Source organism: Salvelinus namaycush, chromosome 5 (assembly GCF_016432855.1).
Source record: "Salvelinus namaycush isolate Seneca chromosome 5, SaNama_1.0, whole genome shotgun sequence".
NCBI classification, from domain to species: Eukaryota; Metazoa; Chordata; class Actinopteri; order Salmoniformes; family Salmonidae; genus Salvelinus; species Salvelinus namaycush.
In genome coordinates, this window is record NC_052311.1 from 57,828,958 (window position 1) to 57,855,677 (window position 26,720).

The following is a 26,720-nucleotide window of genomic DNA, read 5'->3' on the forward strand; positions in this document are numbered from 1 at the left end:
CCTTTTTGATTTTCTTTCCTCCCTGGTGAAAAACAAGTGTTGTAAAATACTTTCATTTGTTGTCCTATGGACAGACAGGCAGACTAATAAGGTGTTAGGTGTTAATGGGCCCACTGCCTGTTTATGATAATTACACTCCTTCACAGTTGACAGAAGGTGAGAGGTTATACGCTGCTAATGGGCTGACAATAGCTACATTGTGCTCATTGTGCTAGATAATACATATTCCAATGAAAAACATGGCAGCACTGAGAAAGAGGCCTATTCAGAGAGAGGAGATTACAGTTTATGTCTAACAGTGGGAGGGGGGCTAAAGGCCTGTCCATGTCATTACAAACGACTTAAATAGCATACTGGAGCATTCATGTATGTTACAATTGATGTCCTCATGGGTGAATGATTTACATTGGTAATTATTGTTGACTGCTCGTTAGCCCCTATCTTTGTTGTATGAGAGGTTGTGGTTCTGCCAGAAACACAACAGAGGGCCACCATTGTTCCTGTTCCCAAGAAAGCTAAGGTATCTGAGCTAAACGACTATCGCCCCGCAGCACTCACTTTCGTCATCATGAAGTGCTTTGAGAGACTAGTCAAGGATCATATCACCTCCACCCTACCTGACACCCTACACCCACTCCAATTTGCTTACCGCCCCAATAGGTCCACAGACGATGCAATCACAATCACACTGCACACTGCCCTAACCCATCTGGACAAGAAGAATACCTATGTAAGAATGCTGTTCATCGACTACAGCTCAGCATTTAATACCATAGTACCCTCCAAACTCATTAAGCTCGAGATTCTGGGTCTCAACCCCGCCCTGTGCAACTGGGTCCTGGACTTTCTGACGGGACGCCCCCAGGTGGTGAGGGTAGGAAACAACATCTCCACCCCACTGATCCTCAACACTGGGGCCCCACAAGGGTGCGTTCTCAGCCCTCTCCTGTACTCCCTGTTCACCCATGACTGCGTGACCATGCACGCCTCCAACTTAATCATCAAGTTTGCAGACGACACTACAGTAGTAGGCTTGATTACCAACAACGACGAGACGGCCTACAGGGAGGAGGTGAGGGCCCTTGGAGTGTGGTGTCAGGAAAATAACCTCACACTCAACGTCAGCAAAACAAAGGAGATGATCGTGGACTTCAGGAAACAGCAGAGGGATCACCCCCCTATCCACATCGACGGGACAGTAGTGGAGAAGGTGGAAAGTTTTAAGTTCACATCACGGACAAACTGAAATGGTCCACCCACACAGACAGCGTGGTGAAGAAGGCGCAACAGCGCCTCTTCAACCTCAGGAGGCTGAAGAAATTTGGCTTGTCACCAAAAACACTCACAAACTTTTACAGATGCACAATCGAGAGCATCCTGTCGGGCTGTATCACCGCCTGGTACGGCAACTGCTCCGCCCACAACTGTAAGGCTCACCAGAGGGTAGTGAGGTCTGCACAACGCATCACCGGGGGCAAACTACATGCCCTCCAGGACATCTACACCACCCGATGTCACAGGAAGGCCAAAAAGACCATCAAGGACAACAACCACCCGAGCCACTGCCTGTTCATCCCGCTATCATCCAGAAGGCGAGGTCAGTACAGGTGCATCAAAGCTGGGACCGAGAGACTGAAAAACAGCTTCTATCTCAAGGCCATCAGACTGTTAAACAGCCATCACTAACATTGAGTGGCTGCTGCCAACATACTGACTCAAATCTCTAGCCACTTTGATAATTAAAAATTGGATGTAATAAATGTATCACTAGTCACTTTAAACAATGCCACTTTATATAATGTTTACATACCCTACATTACTCATCTCATATGTATATACTGTACTCTATACCATCTACTGCATCTTGCCTATGCCGTTCGGCCATCGCTCATCCATATATTTATATGTACATATTCTTATTCATTCCTTTACCCTTGTGTGTAAAAGGTAGTTATTGTGAAATTGTTGGATTACTTGTTAGATATTACTGCATGGTCAGAACTAGACGCACAAGCATTTCGCTACACTCGCATTAACATCTGCTAACCATGTGTATGTGACCAATAACATTTGATTTGATTTGATTTGAACCTTTTACTGCAGTGGGCTAAATCAGGGTTACTCAGAGTGTTTCTTGGTAGTCTTAAACAAACCTACTTTGAATCGAAAGTATACATCTCACACACATTGTTATGGGCTTAAAAAAAGAAACCTGTACCATGTCACGTTTAGAGTTGAAATGTATAATTGTTTTTGTTTGCGTCACAATAATACACTTTAAGTACATCACAGAAGACTGAAATGTAACAACACCGCTTGACATAGAAACACCAGATTTCCGGCTGTTAAAACTTCTCATGGATAGGGGGCAGCATTTTCACGTTTGGATGAAAAGCGTGCCCAGAGTAAACGGCCTGCTACTCAGTCCCAGTTGCTAATATATGCATATTATTAGTAGATTTGGATAGAAAAACTCTGAAGTTTCTAAAACTGTTTGAATGATGTCTATGGGAAAAACACAACTCATATGGCAGGCAAAAACCTGAGAAAAGAATCCAACCAGGAAGTGGGAAATCTGAGGTTGGTCGTTTTTCAACTCATTCCCTATTGAAGATACAGTGGGATATGGGTCATGTTGCACTTCCTAAGGCTTCCACTAGATGTCAACAGTCTGTAGAGCCTTGTGTGATGCCTCTACTGTGAAGTGGGGCCGAATGAGAGGGGGATGAGTCAGAGGTCTGGCAGAATGCTTTAAGCTCGTGACGCTCTTTCACGTGAGAGCGAGCTCTGTTCCATTTGCTTTTCTGAAGACAAAGGAATTCTCCGGTTGGAGCATTATTGAAGATTTATGTTAAAAACATCCTAAAGATTCATTCTATACTTCGTTTGACATGTTTCTACGACCTGTAATATAACTTTTTGGACTTTTCGTCCGTACTTTCCGCTGGACTTGCACGCGCATTGTGAGTTTGGATTTGTTTACCAAACACGCTAACAAAAGGAGGTAGTTGGACATAAATGATGAACTTTATGGAACAAATCAAACATTTATTGTGGAACTGGGATTCCTGGGAGTGCATTCTGACGAAGATCATCAAAGGTAAGTGAATATTTATAATGTTATTTCTGACTTATGTTGACTCCAACATGGCGGATATCTTCTTGGGTTGTGTTGGTCTCTGAGCGCCGTACTCAGATTATTGCATGGTTTGCTTTTTCCGTAAAGTTTTTTAAAAATCTGACACAGCGGTTGCATTAAGGAGAAGCATATCTTTAAATCTGTGAATAACACTTGTATCTTTTATCAATGTTTATTATGAGTATTTCTGTGATTTGATGTGGCTCTGTGCAAATTCACGGGATGTTTTGGAGGCAAAGCCAAATGCAAACTGAGGTTTTTGGATATAAATATGATCTTGATCGAGCAAAACATACATGTATTGTGTAACATGTTGTCCCGGGAGTGTCATCTGATGAAGAATATCAAAGGTTAGTGATTAATTTGATCAATATTTCAGCTTTTTGTGACTCCTCTCTTTGGTTGGAAAATCTCTGTATGTGACTAGTTGCTGACCTAACATAATGATATGTTCTGCTTTCGCCGAAAAGCTTTTTTGAAATCGGACACTGTGGTTGGATTAACGAGAATTTTATCGTTAAAATGGTGTCTAATATTTGTATGTTTGAGAAAATTGAATTATGAGATTTCTTTTGATTGAATTTGGCGCCCTGCAATTTCATTGGCTGTTGGCGAGGGGTTCCGCTAGCGAAAAAAAAATATATATATATACCCTACAGTGTAGAAGTTTGGGGTCACTTAGAAATATCTTTGTTTTTGAAAGAAAAGCAAAATTTTTTGTCCATTAAATTAACATCAAATGAATCAGCAATGCAGTGTAGACATTGTTAATGTTGTAAATGACTATTGTCGCTGGAAACGACAGATTTATTATGGAAGATTTACATAGGTGTACAGAGGCCCATTATCAGCAACCATCACTCCTGTGTTCCAATGGCACACTGTGTTAGCTAATCCAAGTTTATAATTTTAAAAGGCTAATTGATCATTAGAAAACCCTTTTGCAATTATGTTAACACAGCTGAAAACTGATGTTCTGATTAAAGAAGCAATACAACTGGCCTTCTTTAGACTAGTTGAGTATCTGGAGCAGCCTTCATTTCTCAGAACAAGAATAGACTGACGAGTTTCAGAAGAAAGTTATTTGTTTCTGGCCCTTTTGAGCCTGTAATCGAACCCACAAATGCTGATGCTTTTTTTGGAAAATGTGCTTTTCTTTCAAAAACAGGGACATTTATAAGTGACCCAAACTTTTGAACAGTAGTGTATAACTTAATAACATTCCACACGAGGCCACTAGTCATTTGACTGCATGAAAGGGCTACAGCAGGGTATTTACTTTAAACGTAAAATGTTTAGTTCTCTGTTAGGTTTATAGAAGCTTTTCAGTCACCTTTGTCAGTGTCCTCTCTCTCTCTCTCTCTCTCTCTCTCGCTCGCTCTCTCTCTCGCTCTCTCTCTCTCTCCTTCTCTCTCTCTCCTTCTCTCTCTCTCTCTCTCTCTCTCTCTCTCTCTCTCTCTCTCTCTCTCTCTCGTCTAGATGTTCTTAATTGGTTTACTAAATCTTTCCCCCTTTCAAATACTGTACATCAAATACTTTTTGAGTGCACTGCACAGAGGCCGTGTCCGCTTCAAAGTTAAACTTCAGGTGGCTTTGCCAGACTACCCATCATGCATCGCACCTTTATGCCCTTGAACAACCTCTTTTTTTTAGCTGGCTCCTCACCACTCCTCTGACTAGGTTACAAACAGAGAGAGGAGGAGAGAGGAGAGCTGCTGATAAGGTCTATAGATAGATAGAGAGGGTGGGAATGTTTAAAAGGACCAATACAGGAGACAGGAGAGAAAGGGAAAGCTAGTGAGGAAGACAGAACGTGATGGGGGGGAGAGAAAGAGAGAGAGAGAAAACAAGACAGAAAGAGGGGGAGAAAGAGAGAGAAAGAGATCTCTTTGAGTTGGATAGCAGATCATTAGGCTAGTCGGCTATATTATTGATCCCTTTCAATTCCCTGACCGAAGATGGTTGTAGTGGTCAGAGAATAATCACACCAAACCAAAGCAATCAGTTATATCACTCGGCATGTACAGTGCATTCGGAAAGTATTGAGACCCATTGACTTTTTCCAAATTTTTTACATTACAACCTTATTCTAAAATTGATTCAATTGTAAAAAAAAAAAAAAAAAATGTAAATCATCAATCTACACCAATAACCCATAATGACAAAGCAAAACTGTTTATTTTTGTATTTTTCCTAAGGAAAAAAAACGGAAATATGACATTTACGTAAGTTTTCAGACCCTTTACTCAGTACTTTGTTGAAGAACCTTTGGCGTTTGGAAATTGCTCGCAAGGATGAACCAGACTTGCGGAGGTCTTGGCTGATTTCTTTTGATTTTCCCATGAGGTCAAGCAAAGAGGCACTGAGTTTGAAGGTCGGCCTTGAAATACATCCACAGGTACACCTCCAATTGACTCAAATGTTGTCAATTAGCCTATCAGAAGCGTCTAAAGCCATGACATCATTTTCTGGAATTTTCCAAGCTGTTTAAAGGCACAGTCAACTAAGTGTATGTAAACTTCTGACCCACTGGAATTGTGATACAGTGAATTATAAGTTAAATAACTGTCTGTAAACAATTGTTGGAAAAATACTTGTGTCATGCACAAAGGAGATGTCCTAACCGACTTGCCAAAACTATAGTTTGTTAACAAGAAATGAATGGAGTGGTTGAAAAACCACTTGAGTTTTACTGACTCCAACCTCCAAACTTCTGACTTCAACTGTAAGTAACAATACTTTAAAGTTCTACTTAAGTAGTTTTCTTTTGTATCTGTACTTTACTTTACTATTTATATTCTTGACAAGTTTTACTTTCGCTTCACTATACTCCTAAAGAAAATAATACTAGTACTCGTTACATTTTGAATGCTTAGCAGACAGTAAAATGACCCAATTCACGCACTTATCAATCCCTGTTGAATCCCCTGCTTCTGATTTGGTGGACTCATTAAACACAAAATCTTAATTTGTAAATGATATCTGCGTGTTGTAGTGTGCCCTTGGCTATCCGTAAATAATATTTAAAAAAATAATTGTGCTGTCTGCATAATATAAGCTATTTTAAATGATTTACACTTTTACTTCTACTTTTGATACTGAAGTATATTTTTGCAGTTATATTTACTTTTGATACTTAAATATATTTTAAACCAAATACTTTTCGACTTTTACTCAAGCAGTATTTTACTGGGTGACTTTCACTTTTACTTGAGTCATTTTCTAGTAAGGTATCTTTACCTTTACTCAAGTATGACAATTGGGTATTTTTCCACCACTGACCAATAGATGCTACTACATGTGTTAGCATCTCCTTGTTCTCATCAAATCTCTGAGCCAGTAAAATGTGTGAAAGCTGCTTGAGATCCGACATGATTTTGTTTGTATCGTGGCATGCCACAATTATATGGTAAACAACACCTGTTTGATAATATATTCTCTGCCTGATTTTACTAAGAGAGATGGGGGTAGAGGGGAGAGAGGGATGGAAAGAGAGAGAGAGATGAGAGAAAGCGAGAGAGAGATATATAGTGGAGAAAGCAAGAAAGAGGGTGAGTGGGGTAGATAAAAAGAGAAAGCGAGAGAGAGAGAGGCAGCGAACGAGAAAGGGAGGGGAAGAGAGCGAAGAGGAAGAGAGGATCCAGAGAGTGAAAGAGGACATTAGTCATCTCCCCAGCTGTTAGTACTAACAAAGAGGATGTGCTGGCTCCTGTTCTTTTGTCAGTTTATCAGCATCTCTGATCTTATTTACAAAGCATCTGGTGGGGACAGGCCTCCAGCCAGCATGTTCAGCCTTAGAGGAGAGGAGGGGAGGACCGAGTCAGAGATATGGAGGATTATCTCTTATTATGGTCATGCTTCCATCACTTCGTGCACATTGTACCACATTTCTGAGACTGCATGCCATTACTCCACACACACACACACATACACCCTCCTGGTTTTAGCAGCAGTGGTCCTTCCCCTTCTGTTCCCCTCCCTCTCTCCTGTAGCCAGTGTGTGTCCAGGCACGTCAGGCTCAAAGCCTATCTCACACATCATGCACACTCACAGAAAGGCCTTATCAGAGTGGAAAAGATACTAATCCTTACCTCCAGAGACTGATCCAGTGTTCCTCCACCCCTGTCCTCTCTCCAACCTAACAGGTGGAGCCCTATGTGATGTTCAAGAAGTCGGACAAGCCCCTTTACGGTAATGACCGCTTTGAGGGTTACTGCGTCGACCTGCTGAGGGAGCTGGCTAGCATCCTGGGGTTCACCTACGAGTTGCGTCTGGTGGAGGACGGCCGCTACGGGGCCCAGGACGAGACCACGGGCCAGTGGAACGGCATGGTCAAGGAGCTGATCGACCATGTGAGTCTGGACCTACCTCACTACTTAAATTATTAAAGTTTAATTAATGAGGTGGTAAACAGCTAGAGGGCGTGGGAGGGAATGTATTTTGTCAGAAGTGTGTGTGACAAGGGTTTGTATAGTTGTATTTTTTATGACAAACATGTTTTTGAGAGAGAGAGAGAGAGAGAGAGAGAGAGAGAGAGAGAGAGATAGAGAGAGAGAGAGAGAGAGAGAGAGAGAGAGAGAGAGAGAGAGAGAGAGAGAGAGAGAGAGAGAGAGAGAGAGAGAGAGAGAGAGAGAGAGAGAGAGATCCCATTCTCGTTCCTGACCGGGTGTACAGCTTGGATTCTGGCTTGACTCGTTTCCCCTGCAGAGCTTATTAAAACAAACACACACACACACTCTCTCACACACTGCCCACGGACTATATCATTAAGTTTGACAAAGTAAGACCCAGATAGTATAAGCTCTGCACAGGCAGGCAGAAAAATAACAGGCTCGCCGCAGCCAATGCTCAATATCTGACCCCATTAAATAACACTGCATCTCCCTCAACTGTGGTACACTGGACCGACGGCCATGTTTGTTTTGATCATGCGGAGGCTGGAGGGAGAGGGATCCCAGAGATTTGACACACACAGGGCCCAATTCCTGTGAGGTGATTGGAGCGTTGGCCGTTATGTAGATGTAGACCCACCTATCTCTAGACAGCAAAGGATGCATCCCAAATGGCACCCTATTTCCTAGATACATGTAGTGCACTACTTTTGACCAGAGCCCTAACGTAGTGCACTATATAGGGAATAGGGTGGCATTTGGGACTCATTAATACTGTAGGCAGGCAGGATCTGTGGTGGACAAAACAGACAGTAATTGGCCTGGACAACCCTTCACAGGAGTCTACACTAGCTCGGCTCTCCAGGACATGGTGAATTGAGCTGAAGAAGCTGAACATATCCAATCAAATGGAGTTGAAGGAAATCACTGGTGCTCTCTGACTAATGCTTAGTGTCATAGAACTAGAGTAGTGTAGATGAACCAGGATACATTCAGTTGAAATAGGACCTAGACATGAGCTACATTAAGTGATCTAAATCGTATTGCGTCTCACTTGGCCTTAAATGACATGGAACAGATAAAGACAGCCTACCTCGTATGACTACAGATGATGTCCTGTTTAATATCAGAAATAGTTCTTCATACATTATAGTGGCCGGGACCAAACCACCTCATTCAATCTAGATTGATGTATGACAACCTTGATGGGGACAAACAGGATATTTCATTGGGAAATGATGTTGTTGACCTTGCTGTGAGTGTTTAGCATGTACCTGTGTCACAATGGAGCCGCAGATTGATCAACCACACAGAGGTTTAACCTCACATAGAGACCGGATTGGTTGGGATGTTTCGGATATGCCTTGGGCCCAATTGAAAGGTCAAGCTCAACATACTGTATTAACATGAAGAAGGACTCGCACTCTGAGCCATGGCGGATGGATACGTATGGATGGAATATGAGTGATGAGGCTGTGGAAGAATGTAGATAAAAAAGTAGAACCCCTGATTCAGTGTTGTGAAGAAATAGGGTTATTATGAAATAACAACTAAATATGATTCTCTCAGATCAGAGACACAATATAACATGTGGATGTCTGTGTTCTTATGAGTATGGCGATTGGTTGAACGTTATCTTGTTTTCTGGGAACAACTTCTTCCATCGCTCAAGCCCTCCCTCCTCCACCCTGACACTCCTCTGCCCCAGTGGCTGTGGTTGATAGGACCATCCATCCTCTAAATGGGGTGGGGGTGTAAAGGGAGGGAGGATTGCCTTAGTTTAGGTTCAACGTCAGACAAGGAAAGGATGTATGTGAGATGGAGGGATAGAAAGAGCGTATACAAGGGGAGGGGGGTTGTGAGGGAGAGAGTGTGTGGAGGAGCGAGCGAGAGGGAGAGAGAGAGAGAGCAAGAGCTAGAAGGGCTCTAAATTTCCTCCTAAGTGCCGTGGGACGGACTCTGCGATGTGTAAAGGCACTGTTTTCTTAATTTGATTGGCTCTAAACGCTTCCTGCGTCTCTGACTTACAGCCTATCCTTCTTCCCTTTTATGTTGTCTGTTGACAGAAAGCTGATCTGGCAGTGGCTCCCCTGGCCATCACCTACGTGAGGGAGAAGGTCATCGACTTCTCCAAGCCCTTCATGACACTGGGGATAAGTATCCTCTACCGCAAGCCCAACGGAACCAACCCTGGGGTCTTCTCCTTTCTCAACCCCCTCTCACCCGATATCTGGATGTATATTCTGCTGGCTTACTTGGGTGTCAGTTGTGTGCTGTTTGTCATAGCCAGGTAACACGTTAGTTCCAGTAATCAATCAATCAATCAATCAAATGTATTTATAAAGCCCTTCTTACATCAGCTGATGTCACAAAGTGCTGTACAGAAACCCAGCCTAAAACTAAATCACTGCTAATTCATTCACATACTATTATATGCTAACGTCTTAATTATTTAACCTTGCCCCATCTGACTAACAAGATAGTCTCTCGGTGATTATGTTACAATCTTGACACTAAGTGGACAAAATCTGCTCACTACCATTACCAATACCTACTCACTCAGATGACACAGACTTTATAGCTAGCCCCATACTGAAACATTCAGAAACACATTCACTCAAACTTTTAATAATGCAACCAACTTTGAAGAAAAAGGTACACAGATAAAAGTCTATATATCTGAGGAAAGTAGATGTTCCAGCACACAAAGACACTTCCCTTCCAGCCTTCTCTCCCAGTATAATGGAGGGAGGGCTGAGTGTTACCTATCGGCAGGCAGGCAGCTGCTGTTAAGTGATTCCTGGGCAGTCTCTGTGTCTCCACACATCACTGCTGTTCCCTGGTCTGCCACAACTATCTGCTGCTCAGGAGATAATGCACACAAACACAAACCTTATGATCAGAGACGTTAAACCAGCCGTTTCAGGACTGTGTGTGTGCAGTATGTGTGTATGTACAGTACCAGTCAAAAGTTTTGACTCACCTACTCATTCTTTTTCTTTATTTTTACTATTTTCTACATCGTGAAGACATAAAAACTATGAAATAACACATATGGAATCATGTAGTAACCAAAAAAGTGTTAAACAAATCAAAATATATTTATAATTGAGATTCTTTAAAGTAGCCACCCTTTGACTTGATGACAGCTTTGCACACTCTTGGCATTCTCTCAACCAGCTTCACCTGGAATGCTTTTCCAACATATGCTAAGCACTTGTTGGTTGCTTTTCCGTCACTCTGCGGTCTAACTCATCCCAAACCATCTAAATTGGGTTGAGGTTGGGTGCTTGTGGAGGCCAGGTCATCTGATGCAGCACTCCATCATATCTATATACCGTAATTTCCGGACTATAAGCCGCTACTTTTTTCCCACGCTATGAACCTCGCGGTTTATACAATGACGCGGCTAATTTATGATTATTTTTTTTCCCACAAGATTCACGCCACCAAAAAACTGAGCACCGTCACATAATGTCACGTAAATCGAGCGCGCTCAAACTTCCCATCATTCTGATTACGGTAGTCATTTTGTCACCCTCATCATGGCAAAGACACAGAGAAATGCATATGATGCAGCTTTCAAGTTGAAGGCGATCGATCTGGCTGTTGGAAAAGGAAATAGAGCTGCTGCACGGGAGCTTGGCCTTAATGAGTCGATGATAAGACGTTGGAAACAGCAGCGTGAGGAACTGACGCTGACAACAAAAGCTTTCAGAGAAGAAAAGCAGATGGCCCGAACTAGAAAATGAGCTTGAAGACTGGGTCAACACACAGAGAGCAGACGGCCGAGGTGTTTCAACTGTGCAGATCCGACTGAAAGCCAAAACAATCGCCACCGCAATGAAGTTTGACTTTCTTGGTAGGCTACTGTTTACTGCTATTTTTTTTAATTTTTGTTACAAGCCGTGTTTCGTTAAAGCCTATTTATTTTTGTTACAAGCCGTGTTTCGTTTAAAAGCCTTTTTTTTTTTGTTACAAGCCGTGTTTCGTTTAAAGGCTGTGTAAAGTTCATTTGTTTCAATGTACCGGTAGGCACTTGCGGCTTATAGACGTGTGCGGTTTATTTATGTACAAAATACATATTTTAAAAAAATTCAGTGGGTACGGCTTATATTCAGGTGCGCTTAATAGTCTAGCAATTACGGTATATAAAATAAAGAAAAACACTTGAATGAGTAGGTGTGTCCAAACATTTGACTGGTAGTGTGTGTGTGTGTGTGTGTGTGTGTGTGTGTGTGTGTGTGTGTGTGTGTGTGTGTGTGTGTGTGTGTGTGTGTGTGTGTGTGTGTGTGTGTGTGTGTGTGTGTGTGTGTGTGCTCGTTGGTGTGAATGGCTGCTGCCCCCATTTCCCTGTTGTCTCCAGTGTCTCACTACTGTCTTTCCTTTTCTGTTTTTTTTCTCCACCTTGCCTCAAACATACCAAGTGATAGAATCTACATAGGAATAATATCAGCTCAGTAAGAACCTGCTAGTTATGACAGTGACTTAGAAAAAGGACAGAGGTGGCTGACAATTGAAAAAGCTTGATAATGTGTAAGGTTGATCACGTGTTTGCCCATTATAGAGAGAGTCTGGGTTTTTGTAGGATTATTGGAGAAGCAAAGAGAGGGTATGAAGAGTGAGGCTTTTATGTTAGATCTTGAGGTAAGCTGGTGTGTGTTAGAACTTGAGATAAGCTGGTGTGTGTTAGAACTTGAGGTCAGATGGTGTGTGTTAGGTCTTGAGGTAAGCTGGTGTGTGTTAGATCTTGAGGTCAGCTGGTGTGAGTTAGATCTTGAGGTAAGCTGGTGTGTTAGATCTTGAGGGAAGCTGGTGTGTGTTAGATCTTGAGGTAAGCTGGTATGTGTTAGATCTTGAGGTAAGCTGGTGTGTTAGATCTTGAGGGAAGCTGGTGTGTGTTAGAACTTGAGGTTAGATGGTGTGTGTTAGAACTTGAGGTCAGATGGTGTGTGTTAGAACTTGAGATAAGCTGGTGTGTGTTAGAGATTGAGGTCCGCTGGTGTGTGTTAGAGCTTGAGGTCAGCTGGTGTTAGTTAGAACTTGAGTTGAGCTGGTGTGTGTTTCAATTTTAGGTAAGCTGGTGGGAAGTGTGAGATCTTGAGGTAAGCTGGTGTGTGTTAGAACTTGAGGTAAGCTGGTGTGTGCTAGAACTTGTGGTCAGCTGGTGTGTGTTAGATCTTGAGGTCAGCTGGTGTCTGTTAGGTCTTGAGGTCAGCTGGTATGTGTTAGATCTTGAGGTCAGCTGGTGTCTGTTAGGTCTTGAGATAAGATGGTGTATGTTAGAACTTGAGGTCAGCTGGTGTGTGTTAGAGATTCAGGTCAGCTGGTGTGAGTTAGAACTTTAAGTAAGCTAGTGTGTGTTAGAACTTGAGATAAGTTGGTGTCTGTTAGAGGTCAGATGGTGTGCGTTAGATCTTGAGGTAAGCTGGTGTGTGCTAGATTGGAGTTAAGATGGTGTGTGTTAGAACTTGAGGTCAGATGGTGTGTGTTAGATCTTGAGGTCAACTGGTGTGTGTTAGTTCTTGAGGTGAACTGGTGTGTGTTAAAACTTTAGGTAAATTGCTGTGTGTGTTAGAACTTTAAGTAAGCTGGTGTGTGTTAGATATTGAGGTAAGCTGGTGTGTGTTAGAAATTGAGGTCAGATGGTGTGTGTTAGAACGTGAGATAAGCTGGTGTGTGTTAGAACTTGGGAGAAGCTGGTGTGTGTTAGAACTTGAGATAAGCTGGTGTGTGTTAGAACTTGAGGTCAGATGGCGTGTGTTAGAATTTGAGATTAGCTGGTGTGTTTTAGAACTATAGATAAGCGGGTGTGTGTTAGAACCTGAGGTCAGATGGTGTGTGTTAGAACTTGAGGTCAACTGGTGTGTGTTAGTTCTTGAGGTGAGCTGGTGTGTGTAAGAACTTGAGATAAGCTGGTGTGTGTTAGAACTTGAGGTCAGATGGCGTGTGTTAGAATTTGAGATTAGCTGGTGTGTTTTAGAACTATAGATAAGCGGGTGTGTGTTAGAACTTGAGTTAAGATGGTGTGTGTTAGAACTTGAGGTCAGATGGTGTATGTTAGAACTTGAGGTGAGCTTGTGTGTGTTACAATTTTAGGTAACATGCTGTGTGTGTTAGAACTTTAAGTAAGCTGGTGTGTGTTAGATCTTGAGGTGAGCTGGTGTGTGTTAGAACTTGAGGTAAGCTGGTGTGTGTTAGAAGTTGAGGTCAGATGGTGTGTGTTAGAACTTGAGATAAGCTGGTGTGTGTTAGAACTTGAGAGAAGATGGTGTGTGTTAGAACTTGAGGTCAGATGGTGTGTGTTAGAACTTGAGGTCAGATGGTGTGTGTTAGAATTTGAGATTAGCTGGTGTGTGTTAGAACTTGAGGTAAGCTGGTGGGAAGTGTGAGATTTTGAGGTAAGCTGGTGCGTGTTAGAACTTGAGGTAAGCTGGTGGGAAGTGTGAGATTTTGAGGTAAGCTGGTGTGTGTTAGAACTTGAGGTAAGCTGGTGTGTGCTAGAACTTGATGTCAGCTGGTTTGTGTTAGATTTTGAGGTCAGCTGGTGTCTGTTAGGTCTTGAGGTCAGATGGTGTGCGTTAGATCTTGAGGTAAGCTGGTGTGTGCTAGATCTGGAGGTCAGATGGTGTGTGTTAGAACTTGAGGTCAGATGGTGTGTGTTAGAACTTGAGGTCAGATGGTGTGTGTTAGAACTTGAGGTCAGATGGTGTGTGTTAGATCTTGAGGTCAACTGGTGTGTGTTAGTTCTTGAGGTGAGCTGGTGTGTGTTAAAACTTTAGGTAAATTGCTGTGTGTGTTAGAAATTGAGGTCAGATGGTGTGTGTTAGAACTTGAGGTAAGCTGGTGTGTGTTAGAAGTTGAGGTCAGATGGTGTGTGTTAGAACGTGAGATAAGCTGGTGTGTGTTCGAACTTGGGAGAAGCTGGTGTGTGTAAGAACTTGAGATAAGCTGGTGTGTGTTAGAACTTGAGGTCAGATGGCGTGTGTTAGAATTTGAGATTAGCTGGTGTGTTTTAGAACTAGAGATAAGCGGGTGTGTGTTAGAACTTGAGGTCAGATGGTGTGTGTTAGAACTTGAGGTCAACTGGTGTGTGTTAGTTCTTGAGGTGAGCTGGTGTGTGTTAGAACTTGAGAAAAGCTGGTGTGTTTTAGAACTTGAGGTCAGATGGCGTGTGTTAGAATTTGAGATTAGCTGGTGTGTTTTAGAACTATAGATAAGCGGGTGTGTGTTAGAACTTGAGGTCAGCTGGTGTGTGCTAGAACTTGAGGTCAGCTGGTGTGTGTTAGAACTTGAGGTGAGCTTGTGTGTGTTACAATTTTAGGTAAATTGCTGTGTGTGTTAGAACTGTAAGTAAGCTGGTGTGTGTTAGATCTTGAGGTCAGCTGGTGTGTGTTTCAATTTTAGGTAAGCTGGTGGGAAGTGTGAGATCTTGAGGTAAGCTGGTGTGTGTTAGAACTTGAGGTAAGCTGGTGTGTGTTAGAACTTGAGGTCAGCTGGTTGGTGTATATTTTGAGGTCAGCTGGTGTCTGTTAGGTCTTGAGGTGAGCTGGTGTGTGTTAAAACTTTAGATAAATTGCTGTGTGTGTTAGAACTGTAAGTAAGCTGGTGTGTGTTAGATCTTGAGGTCAGCTGGTGTGTGTTTCAATTTTAGGTAAGCTGGTGGGAAGTGTGAGATCTTGAGGTAAGCTGGTGTGTGTTCGAACTTGAGAGAAGCTGGTGTGTGTTAGAACGTAAGATAAGCTGGTGTGTGTTAGAACGTAAGATAAGCTGGTGTGTGTTAGAACGTGAGATAAGCTGGTGTGTGTTCGAACTTGAGAGAAGCTGGTGTGTGTTAGAACGTAAGATAAGCTGGTGTGTGTTCGAACTTGAGAGAAGCTGGTGTGTGTTAGAACGTGAGATAAGCTGGTGTGTGTTCGAACTTGAGAGAAGCTGGTGTGTTTTAGAACTAGAGATAAGCGGGTGTGTGTTAGAACTTGAGGTCAGATGGTGTGTGTTAGATCTTGAGGTCAACTGGTGTGTGTTCGTTCATGAGGTGAGCTGGTGTGTGTTAAAACTTTAGATAAATTGCTGTGTATGTTAGAAATTTAGGTCAGATGGTGTGTGTTAGAACTTGAGGTAAGCTGGTGTGTGTTAGAAGTTGAGGTCAGATGGTGTGTGTTAGAACGTGAGATAAGCTGGTGTGTGTTCGAACTTGAGAGAAGCTGGTGTGTGTTAGAACGTAAGATAAGCTGGTGTGTGTTAGAACGTGAGATAAGCTGGTGTGTGTTCGAACTTGAGAGAAGCTGGTGTGTGTTAGAACGTAAGATAAGCTGGTGTGTGTTCGAACTTGAGAGAAGCTGGTGTGTGTTAGAACGTAAGATAAGCTGGTGTGTGTTAGAACGTAAGATAAGCTGGTGTGTGTTAGAACGTGAGATAAGCTGGTGTGTGTTCGAACTTGAGAGAAGCTGGTGTGTGTTAGAACGTAAGATAAGCTGGTGTGTGTTCGAACTTGAGAGAAGCTGGTGTGTGTTAGAACGTGAGATAAGCTGGTGTGTGTTCGAACTTGAGAGAAGCTGGTGTGTTTTAGAACTAGAGATAAGCGGCTGTGTGTTAGAACTTGAGGTCAGATGGTGTGCGTTAGATCTTGAGGTAAGTTGGTGTGTGTTAGAACTTGAGGTCAGCTGGTGTGAGTTAGATCTTGAGGTCAACTGGTGTCTGTTAGAACTTGAGTTAAGATGGTGTGTGTTAGAACTTGAGGTCAGCTGTTGTGTGTTAGAGATTCAGGTCAGCTGGTGTGAGTTAGATCTTGAGTTAAGATGGTGTGTGTTAGATCTTGAGGTGAGCTTGTGTGTGTTACAATTTTAGGTAAATTGCTGTGTGTGTTAGAACTTTAAGTAAGCTGGTGTGTGTTAGATCTTGAGGTCAGCTGGTGTGTGTTAGAACTTGAGGTAAACTGGTGTGTGTTAGAAGTAGAGGTCAGATGGTGTGTGTTAGAACTTGAGAGAAGATGGTGTGTGTTAGAACTTGAGGTCAGATGGTGTGTGTTAGAATTTGAGATTAGCTGGTGTGTGTTAGAACTTGAGATATGCTGGTGTGTGTTAGAATTTCAGATTAGCTGGTGTGTGTTAGAACTTGAGATTGGCTGGTGTGTGTAAGAACTTGAGGTCAGCTGGTGTGTTTTAGAATTTGAGATAAGCTGGTGTGTGTTAGAACTTGAGGTCAGATGGTGTGTTTTAGGTCTTCAGGTAAATTGGTGTGTGTTAGATTTACATTTACATTTACATTTTAGTCATTTAGCAGACGCTCTTATCCAGAGCGACTTACAGTAGAGTGCATACATTTTATTACATTTTTACATACTGAGACAAGGATATCCCTACCGGCCAAACCCTCCCTAACCCGGACGACGCTATGCCAATTGTGCGTCGCCCCACGGACCTCCCGGTTGCGGCCGGCTGCGACAGAGCCTGGGCGCGAACCCAGCCCAGCCTGGGCGCAAACCCAGAGACTCTGGTGGCGCAGCTAGCACTGCGATGCAGTGCCCTAGACCACTGCGCCACCCGGGAGGTCTGATCTTGAGGTAAGCTGGTGTGTTAGAACTTGAGGTTAGATGGTGTGTGTTAGAACTTGAGGTCAGATGGTGTGTGCTAGAACTTGAGGTAAACTTGTGTGTCTGTTGTCAAACTCATCAGGATTAGTTGATTAGATAGTTATCAGCATCTGACCCTGTGCACACGTTGAGTCAGCATATCCCTCTTATCCCTAATAACTGCCTGTGTCCAAAATGGCACCATATTTCCTGTATGATGCACTACTTTTGGCCTGGGCCCACTGGGCTTTGGTCAAAAGAAGTGCATTATATAGGGAATAGGGTGCCATTTCAGACACAGTCACTGGTCCACTGGTGGAGAATAGGGTCAGTCCTGCAGGAACTTTAGCATAACGTTTACAGAGAACGCTAGCATTTTATTGAAATATTCAATCATGATGTAAGATTTAAATGTAATTTAGCTTTTCCATGTGATTAGCTGTTTTGTGTTGACATTTTATTTTGATGGATACCATATTGGTTAGTATGATTTTTGACCAGTTGTAGTACATTTCGTTCTTATATTTTCCTCTTGAGCTTAGAGGCTGGATATTATTATTGAAATAAGAGCAATGGTATTGTGGATGGTGTAATGCTAAGCAAAGTATGTTTTTATGTTGGTAGTAGTTGTGTATCTTTTGTTTGCTTTGTTCAGGCTTAGTTCTCAGGCACTGGAAAGTAGTGCAGAGTTTGACATTTTCACATTTACATTTGATTAATTTAGCAGTCGCTCTTATTCAGAGCGGCTTACAGTTATTGTATTCATCTTAAGATAGCTAGGTGGGACAACTACATATCACAGTCATAGTAAGTACGCTTTCATTCAATAAAGTAGCAAAGTCAGAGCTAGTAAGAGGGAAAAGAGTCAAGTTCCAGTGTTAGTTCACAAAATGCTTTTTGGTGTGTGTGTTGGGGGGGGGGGGGGGCAGAGTACTCAGGTTGGGGTGTAGGGTTTGATCAGAGCCTGAAAGTAGAGGGGCAGTGCCTCTTGCTGCTCCATAGACAAGCACCATGGTCTTGTATCTCTCCCCTTGATCTGGTTGCTCTCACCTGACTAGGGCTGGCGTTTGAGGCACGCTGGAGAAGAAGACAAAGAAAAGTTGATGTTAACTCTAAAACTTTTGGGGAACGTAACTCTTTGAGTTGTACACCCAATAGTTTTACAGTTAATACATGTGTGTTTTCCAATGTTACTGGCGATATGATCACACAAGAGAATAAAACGCTGCAACTGTCATCTAAGTTGGTTCAGAATATGCACCTATCTTTTTAAATGATCACAGTAAGTAAGTGTTGTTGGGTAAGTGTTAAAATATCCCTTTCCCTCTGTTTAGACACTAGGCCTGGTAGGGCTTCAGTAGCATGCATGTACCATACAGTGTAGTGGCACAAACCTCAGTCGTTCTCTGGAAAGGTAACTAAGCTAACTGAACATATATTTGTGTGTGTACACATTTTATGTGTGTGTGTGTGTGTGTTTTGTATGTGTGAGGGGGTTTATGCTACTACGTGTGTGTGTGTGTGTGTGTGTGTGTGTGTGTGTGTGTGTGTGTGTGTGTGTGTGTGTGTGTGTGTGTGTGTGTGTGTGTGTGTGTGTGTGAATACTGTATGATGACATTATAAGGACTGGTTTAGGCTCCCCCTAGGCAAACTGATCTACATGGCATATTTAGAAACACTGTCAGGATACAGTGGGAAAACCACAACATTACTGTATTTACATGATTTAATAAGATACCCTTCTCATATCACCAGCTGTTGTTGTTTTTGTTGTTGTTGTTGTTGCTTGTGGTAGGTGTTCTTGTTGTTGTTTTCCTCTAATATCTTTCCTACCCTGTTCCTTCTTCCTTTGTTATTTAGGTGATGAAATGAAACATCTGAAACAGTCTCTATTGTACATCCCACCACCTCCGCACCATCTCTGTGCATTATCGCCTTGTTACAGTTTGGGGAATCTAATTTCCTGCCTCCTCCTTATCAAATGAATTTAAAAAAGATCAAACCTGCAGAGGAACGAATGAGCTCTCTTATCGTCAACAATTTATCCAAACATTTATGCAGGATTCTCTCTCTTTCTGTCGGCCAATCTTTTAATTATGTAGTCTCCTACTATTGTTACATCTTGTTGTCACATTCTTGGTGGATAGAAGACGGCCTCAATATAATACAGTCTCTCCTTCGTTTGTGTTACTGTGAAACAGAGTATATCATATGTTCAATACACAGTCTAACACCGTCTGCTTCGTTAACTGCAACATGTTACAACATGCTCATATAACAGGCACATTTCCCATCCCTTATTCTACATTTGTAGAAGGGGAACGGATGTAATGGAATTTATATTAGACTCTTCTGCATTTCTCCTCCATTACTACAATGAGTCTCAGTATGCTTTCAAAAGCCCCATGTAAAACAATTTGTCGGCCTCTCAATGCTACAATACAGATATAGATTTTTTATCATCCTGGAAATAGAAGCAAACAACAGCATTTGATTGAGGTTTGTGTATAGACAGACATATATACATTTATTTTTTCAAGCCGTATGGAATAGTCTACGGCAACATCCACATTCTAACGCTGTTGATTGCTTGGAAGGTTCATATAAAGCCTATAGAGGTATATAGCCATGTCTTTTCCCCAGTCATTTAGAATTGAAGAGACTAGACCAGCAACAGCCCCTTTCTAGCCCTCTCTCTGTGTTCATTCTTCTCCCCTAACATTGGCGTTATCAGGCGTATCATCTGTTGAGTTTTCAGCAGGATGACCTTATAAAAAGATAAAAGCCTGCCATTGTTTCTTCTCTGCTGCTGAGTTCCCTTCTTGCCTGCCTGTCTGCCCTCCATCCTCCCGCCCGTCTGTCTGTGGTTATCTCTCTCTCTCTCTCTCTCTCCCCCCTTCTCTCTCTCCCTCTTCCTCTCTCTCCGCTCAGCGGTGACCTTACTCAAAGTGTCTCCCTCTGCGGCTCTGATGACCTGAGATAACGTAAGGGCGGTGTAATTGGATCAAACTGACAGCTAACTGAACGGGATGGGGCCGACGGAGTGGCCGGGCAGCTCCACCTTCAGTGGCAGGTTAAGCTGCTGCTAGTGGTTCTCCTCGTACGGTGACAGGAATGTTTTAGTATTCCCACCGCGGTGAGGTAACTCCCGCCTCTTACCCCACCCTCTCCTCAGGCCAGCTAAGGATGTAGGATGACAAGCTGGCTCATCCGTGTTCTCATCCGTGTTCCTGGCGTGGGGTAATTGGCTTTGCTCAGCGGGATCTCCACTAAGGGGGTCCAGCCGGGGGCACCAGTCACTAGTCACATACGTCTTGCCAAGGTCACAGTTCACATGAACTCAATTTGGAATTGCAAACTGACAAGCAAGCAAATCTGGAGAAAATTGAGTAGACAGATTGATTTAGGTCCAAGGATTGTGTTAAAGCAAGGAATGGTGGAATCTAAAGGACGTTCAGCGGTCTTGGAGCTGGACTAGAATACCCCCTTGAGTGTGACATGGGGGATAGGGAGCGTGCACTAACCACATTATAATGGCCAACCCCATTATTCATGACATGGTGCATGTTCTGATGCTGTCATATTATCAATACTGTAATATGTCTTAATGCTATCACCAATATGTAGCAATATATAGCTGTCACCAATATGTAACTTTATATCTAAGCCACCAAAAAAAACAAATGATACCAACCTGACAAGTAGCCATGCTGGATTGTCTGCTGTTTAATTGTTTCTATGCAAAATCAGATTTTTTTCCCATTTGATATTCTTGTGGAATTTAGATTTTTTGGAATTTAAAAGTTTCTAGGGACAAGTCCACAGAATACATCCATCAACTATTCAATTTGGTTAGTCATATACTTCAACCAGGGGAAAAAAGAGGCTTGGCTTAAGATATTGCTCCTACGATTCCACAACTACAGCACAAACAAATGGGGTAGGGATGCTTAATTGTAGCCCAATCAACCTTTACTAATGTAATGTCACTTTTATTTAACGTGAATAAATGGGAAATCTCTTTGCTTGAGGAGTGAGCTGAGCTGAAGTTGGAGCAGAGCGGAGTGAGTGGGAGTGAGTACCGCACAGCACAGACAGACAGGCAGGCAGACAGGTAGACAGTCAGGCAGACAGTCAGGCAGACAGACAGACAGTCAGGCAGGCATGATGGAAATGAACTATTTGATGTATTGAATTTTAATCCCATCTGTAGATTATAAGGATTATTAGTGCTTTTCTCAAGTGACATTTAAGTTATTTTCAGATCCCATTGATTAAATGCCTTTGATATGAGCATGTCAATGTGAGCAGTGTGTTTTGGGCTGACAAGTGGTGAGAAGACGTTCCACAGTCCCCAGGGCTGTTGAAATACTTCATCTGTCATCTAGTTGAGATGATACAGTTGAAGAGATAATAACAAAGCAGACCTGAGTGACATATAAAGTGATGGTGTACGTCATCTAGTTGAGATGATACAGTTGAAGAGATAATAACAAAGCAGACCTGAGTGACATATAAAGTGATGGTGTACGTCATCTAGTTGAGATGATACAGTTGAAGAGATAATAACAAAGCAGACCTGAGTGACATATAAAGTGATGGTGTACGTCATCTAGTTGAGATGATACAGTTGAAGAGATAATAACAAAGCAGACCTGAGTGACATATAAAGTGATGGTGTACGTCATCTTGTTGAGATGATACAGTTGAAGAGATAATGACAAAGCAGACCTGAGTGACATATAAAGTGATGGTGTACGTCATCTTGTTGAGATGATACAGTTGAAGAGATAATGACAAAGCAGACCTGAGTGACATATAAAGTGATGGTGTACGTCATCTAGTTGAGATGATACAGTTGAAGAGATAATGACAAAGCAGACCTGAGTGACATATAAAGTGATGGTGTACGTCATCTTGTTGTTTGTCAGCTTTTGTTCGTTTAACCGACATGTTACACTCTAAGTGATGAATTGTCATAACAACAACTAACATATATTAGCTTACAATAACAATTTCTAGTGTTACCTTGTAGGGCAATATATGTGGTATATTTTCCCAATATCAAGATGCCAAAGTATCACATATTGTTGTTGTGATCAATGACTAACTAACTTTTGTTTCTCTTCCCTGTCTCTCCAGGTAAGCCAAGTCAAGCCAGTATTGGTCTGTAACACTGTCTGTCTGTTCTATTAGTGCTGAACACAAGTGAAATAAACGTGTGTATGTGTGTGCTCTCTGTCGATTGCCACAGGTTTAGTCCCTACGAGTGGTATAACCCCCACCCCTGCAACCCCGACTCAGATGTAGTGGAAAACAATTTCACCCTGCTAAATAGTTTCTGGTTCGGAGTTGGAGCTCTCATGCAGCAAGGTAGACGCCTCTGCCTGCCCCCCGTTAGCACACATCCCACTATTTTCCTGGGGGTACAAACTTGCTCTTAACCAGGCCCACGACCATGCATGGGGGCCTCTGTGCATGTAGCTGGAAGCGGACTGACTGACTGGTTTGGTTGCGTCTGCCTGTCCACAGTGTGGTGTGGATTGGCTGGGTGGGATCTTGAGATTATGAATGATGAGCGTGATTGGTTGATTGATTTACTGATTGGTGAATGAGGATAGGAGAGCCAGGTGTTTTCCTCCCTGTTCCTGCATGATCTCCCACCCTCTCCTATCTCCCATCTACTGTACCCCTCCTCTGTCCCCAACCCCACCTGCCTCCCTCCCTTCCCCACAGGTTCCAGAACAGGTAAGTCCTATCCCCCATGTGCCAGAAGGTAAAGAGCTAGGTGCAGAGAGAGAATGAGAATGAGAGTTAAAACAGTGTGCTGTCTCTTAGCCTGCCTCAGTCTGGTTTTGTTTCCTTCTGCCAAAGCGATGCCATATCTTCTCAACTAGTGTCTGCGTCTTTAGATTCAGAAAAGCAAAACAAAACAAAAGGAACTGCGGTCGGGCATCACATTAAATGAAATGGAAGGATTTCATTTAGACTTGTAATATCGACTGAGACTGCATGCCAAGACGAGATATGTTGCATTTTGTAATACATACTTGAAAGTTATGTTAGTTAAGGAAGCGTAGCGATGATAACAGTAAGGTCTGCAGCATGGTTAAAACAGCCTGGGTCTGCCCTGCATTTGATCTGGACCATGGAATGGAACATAGAGGGGACTGACTTTCCTCAGTGAAGATCTGCCCAGATATGAATCTGACATTTTCTTTTTAAATCATTTTTTTCCTGGCTGTTGTTGATGGCTGGTTGCATGCAATGAATTAGCATGCAAGCCTTAATTTAAATGAAGTTGACTGAGGGATTATTTTGCAGGTATAATAATTTGTATACTGTGATTTGTAAGAGTAAGTTTTAAGAAAATATTACAAATTGAAATTGACAAAATGTTACGGTTAGAACTCTTGGGACTCTTATCCACCTTGTGCAGGTGGGTATAATGAAGTTACCCATTTGGGTAGATTTTTGCACTCTGTATTAGTGTTAGGCAATTCTACATATTGCACAGGTTAAAGATGCACCATGGCTTGAGAAATGTTATCTTCTGTATGGGCCATGTTAAATGTGTAATGGATATTCTAGAGCTTGCTGGAATGTTTTCAGAAGTGTGTCAAGGGTCTGTCAGGGTATCTGATGTAGTAAAGTATGCTGTAGAATATACTGCACCTGTCAATGTAACGGTGTTAAGTCCTGTAGTTGAGAAGATGTGGCTGTAGGGCAGAAGGGTTTTGGGGGACGAGACTGAGACAGAGGAGCACACTGTGCCTGCCTGCATGGCGTCTCTGTAACGACCACGCTGGCCTACACTGTAGAGAGGCTCCCCTGCTCCCGCGGCTTGGCCCCGCCCCCAGAAAACTGTGGGATGTGCAGTTTGGACATGACGTTACCTTGGGTACATGACAGTCAGCCCCAACCAGATTCAGTTGCTTTGGCTCTGACGCGCTCCACTCCCGGGCGGTCGGTCGGTATGTCACATAGTATTGATTGGCCTCAACGGGGTAAGGTCTCTGAGCTGGTATACAGTGTTGTTCCACTGAACACAAAGCTGTCTCTGTTTTTCCTGGTCATGTCATGTGTCTTGCTACTGTGTCTTTTCTGAGATTGTTTTCATATCGTTTGTCTTTTTTTCCTAATTTGAGTGCTTTGACCAATGAGCAGTGTGGGCTGCAAGGCATCCTGGGTAATGATGGTGTGGCTGTTGAATCATGTTACACTGTGTGCCTGGCTGGTGGGGGGCGTGGTGGTGGGAGTGAGGAGAATCAGGGAGTGAGAGGAGATATGGGAAGAGACATGTGAGAGTGGGGGGTGAGAGGATGTGAGGGTGGATGTGCGGAGCGGGTTGACTGCAGTGTGTCTCTCTTTGTTCCCCTCCACAGTGCTCTCTCTCTCTCGCTCTCGCTCTTTCTCTCTCTCTCTATCTCTCTCTCTCTCTCTCTCTTTCTCTTTCTCTCTCTATCTCTCTCTCTCTCTCTCTGGTGGACAGGGCTTTGGGCATGAATTCAGATGTTACTGGACGAGGCTGTCAGGTCTCTGCTCTCTCACTATATTTCTCCCTGAGTGACGGCTCACTGCCCGGACTGGGAGAAAGTTATAAGAGGCACTGCAGAGGCAGAGTGAGATGAGTGGGAGATTGAGTCTCACCTAAGGAGAGAAGTGGAGTTCTTATCCTCCTATCTTTCACACAGTTCATTGCCTTAGAGTGAATGTGCGAGATCGCAGCTTTAAATTGCCTTGAACTACTTGAGGAGAATGATCTTCTCGCTGCCCAGTCAGACCTCAATCAACGCCCCAAGAGGAAGACCTCACTCCACCCACTCACACAGGCCCCTCCTCAAGAACACACTAAGAGGCAAAAGTTCTGAATAGCATATAGCCTGGAAACTAACCATCTACATGCTGACATTTTGAGTCAGATGTGATTTCAGATGAAGCACCTCAAAAGAAGAGAAGCTTTGATGTGTCAACAGTTTGCTCCAGTGTGAGTGAATGCTAAAATAATATGCAGCCAGAGCACACAGTAAAAGCCTGATTCAAACTGCCACCATGTGGCCGGATGCGCATCACAGGCTCAAACATGCACTGCCGCCCTAGATGCCCAGGGGGTGTGTGCGTGTGTATGTGCGTGTGTGCCTGCGTCGAGTGTGTGTGCATGTGCGTGTTGTCTGTGACCCGGCGGGATGCCGAGGTCTGGGCTGGCCCTGGTCCTCTGGCTGGTCCTCTGGTGGTTGTTGCTGGGTCTCTCCTCTTGGCTCCAGGACCCTGCCGGGGCTGACCCCTCTCTCTGCTCCTCTCCTCTCGTCCCCGACCAGGCTCTGAGTTAATGCCCAAAGCCCTGTCCACCAGGATCGTAGGAGGCATCTGGTGGTTCTTCACCCTGATAATCATCTCCTCCTACACGGCCAACCTGGCTGCCTTCCTCACTGTGGAGAGGATGGAGTCGCCCATCGACTCAGCTGACGACCTGGCCAAGCAGACCAGGATAGAGTATGGAGTGGTGGAGGAGGGATCCACCATGACCTTCTTCAAGGTGGGTCACATAGGGCATGGAACCATACTGTCCATCTATCAGTCTATTCATCTATCAGCCAGTCCATCAAGCAATCACCATGTATTTGTGCATCTACTGTACGAGGATACATCAATCAGTCGACCAAATCATACGGTGTTGCACCACTAAAGGACACATGGTTAGAGAATACTTGGAGGCAATTGTAAATGCATTTCAGATGTAATGACATGTAAGGAAAAAGACAAATAAATTGGTAAATAAAATGTCGAAGAGCTCAGATGAATCTGCAGAACTCTAGTTCAACTGTAAAGCCATAAATAGCTGTTATTAAGTCCAAAGTAAATCTGTGACAGCTAGAAATTCCCATGACAATAGAATGGAGTGTTCCGGAATAAAGATTTGAACATATAACCATTAGCTGGGTTACAGCTGTATTTTGTGCTGCCTGTGAAATTGGCTGCAGCAACAAGGACCGAGGAGGTATGGTATATGGCCAATATACCATGGCTAAGGGCTGTTCTTAACAGGATGCTATGCGGAGTGCTTGGTGCCTGGATACAGCCCTTAGTCGTGGTATATTAGCCATATATCGCACATCCTTATTGCTAATATAAACTATTTACCAACGTAATTATAACAGTAAAAATAAATGTTTTGTCATGCCCGTGGTGTACTGTCTGATATACCACGGCTTTCAGCCAATCAGCATTCAGGACTCAAACCACCTGGTTTATAATAAAGTATAGCCTTTCTATGTGTTCATTCTCTCCTCTCCTCTCCTCTCCTCTCCTCTCCTCTCCTCTCCTCTCCTCTCCTCTCCTCTCCTCTCCTCTCCTCTCCTCTCCTCTCCTCTCCTCTCCTCTCCTCTCCAATCCCCTCAGTGGTTGATCATGTGGAATCACTGCAGCGTATCAAGGGTATCTTATTAAGCCAGCAGTGTTTTAGGGTATTCTACAGTATTCTCACAAGATCTCCCTGCTGTGTCTCTCTGATTATTCTGCACTGTTTGTCTCTCGTATCGTATCCCCACCGCCGCGATGCACGGACAGCTCTATGCCAGATGGAGGGAAAATCTGTCTCTCTCAGACTGCTGCAATGGAT

General features: G+C 43.2%; 1 protein-coding gene across 1 annotated transcript in view; it reads left to right on the top strand.

The window, feature by feature from the left end:
• LOC120047686 (glutamate receptor ionotropic, kainate 2-like) overlaps positions 1-26,720 on the top strand; it is a 218,341-nt gene that overhangs the window by 145,833 nt on the left and 45,788 nt on the right. The window contains exons 10-13 of the mRNA XM_038993236.1: positions 7,285-7,491; positions 9,597-9,820; positions 22,356-22,474; positions 25,420-25,637. Coding sequence (XP_038849164.1) covers positions 7,285-7,491; positions 9,597-9,820; positions 22,356-22,474; positions 25,420-25,637 — 768 coding nt within the window. The remainder of the gene's footprint in view (positions 1-7,284; positions 7,492-9,596; positions 9,821-22,355; positions 22,475-25,419; positions 25,638-26,720) is intronic.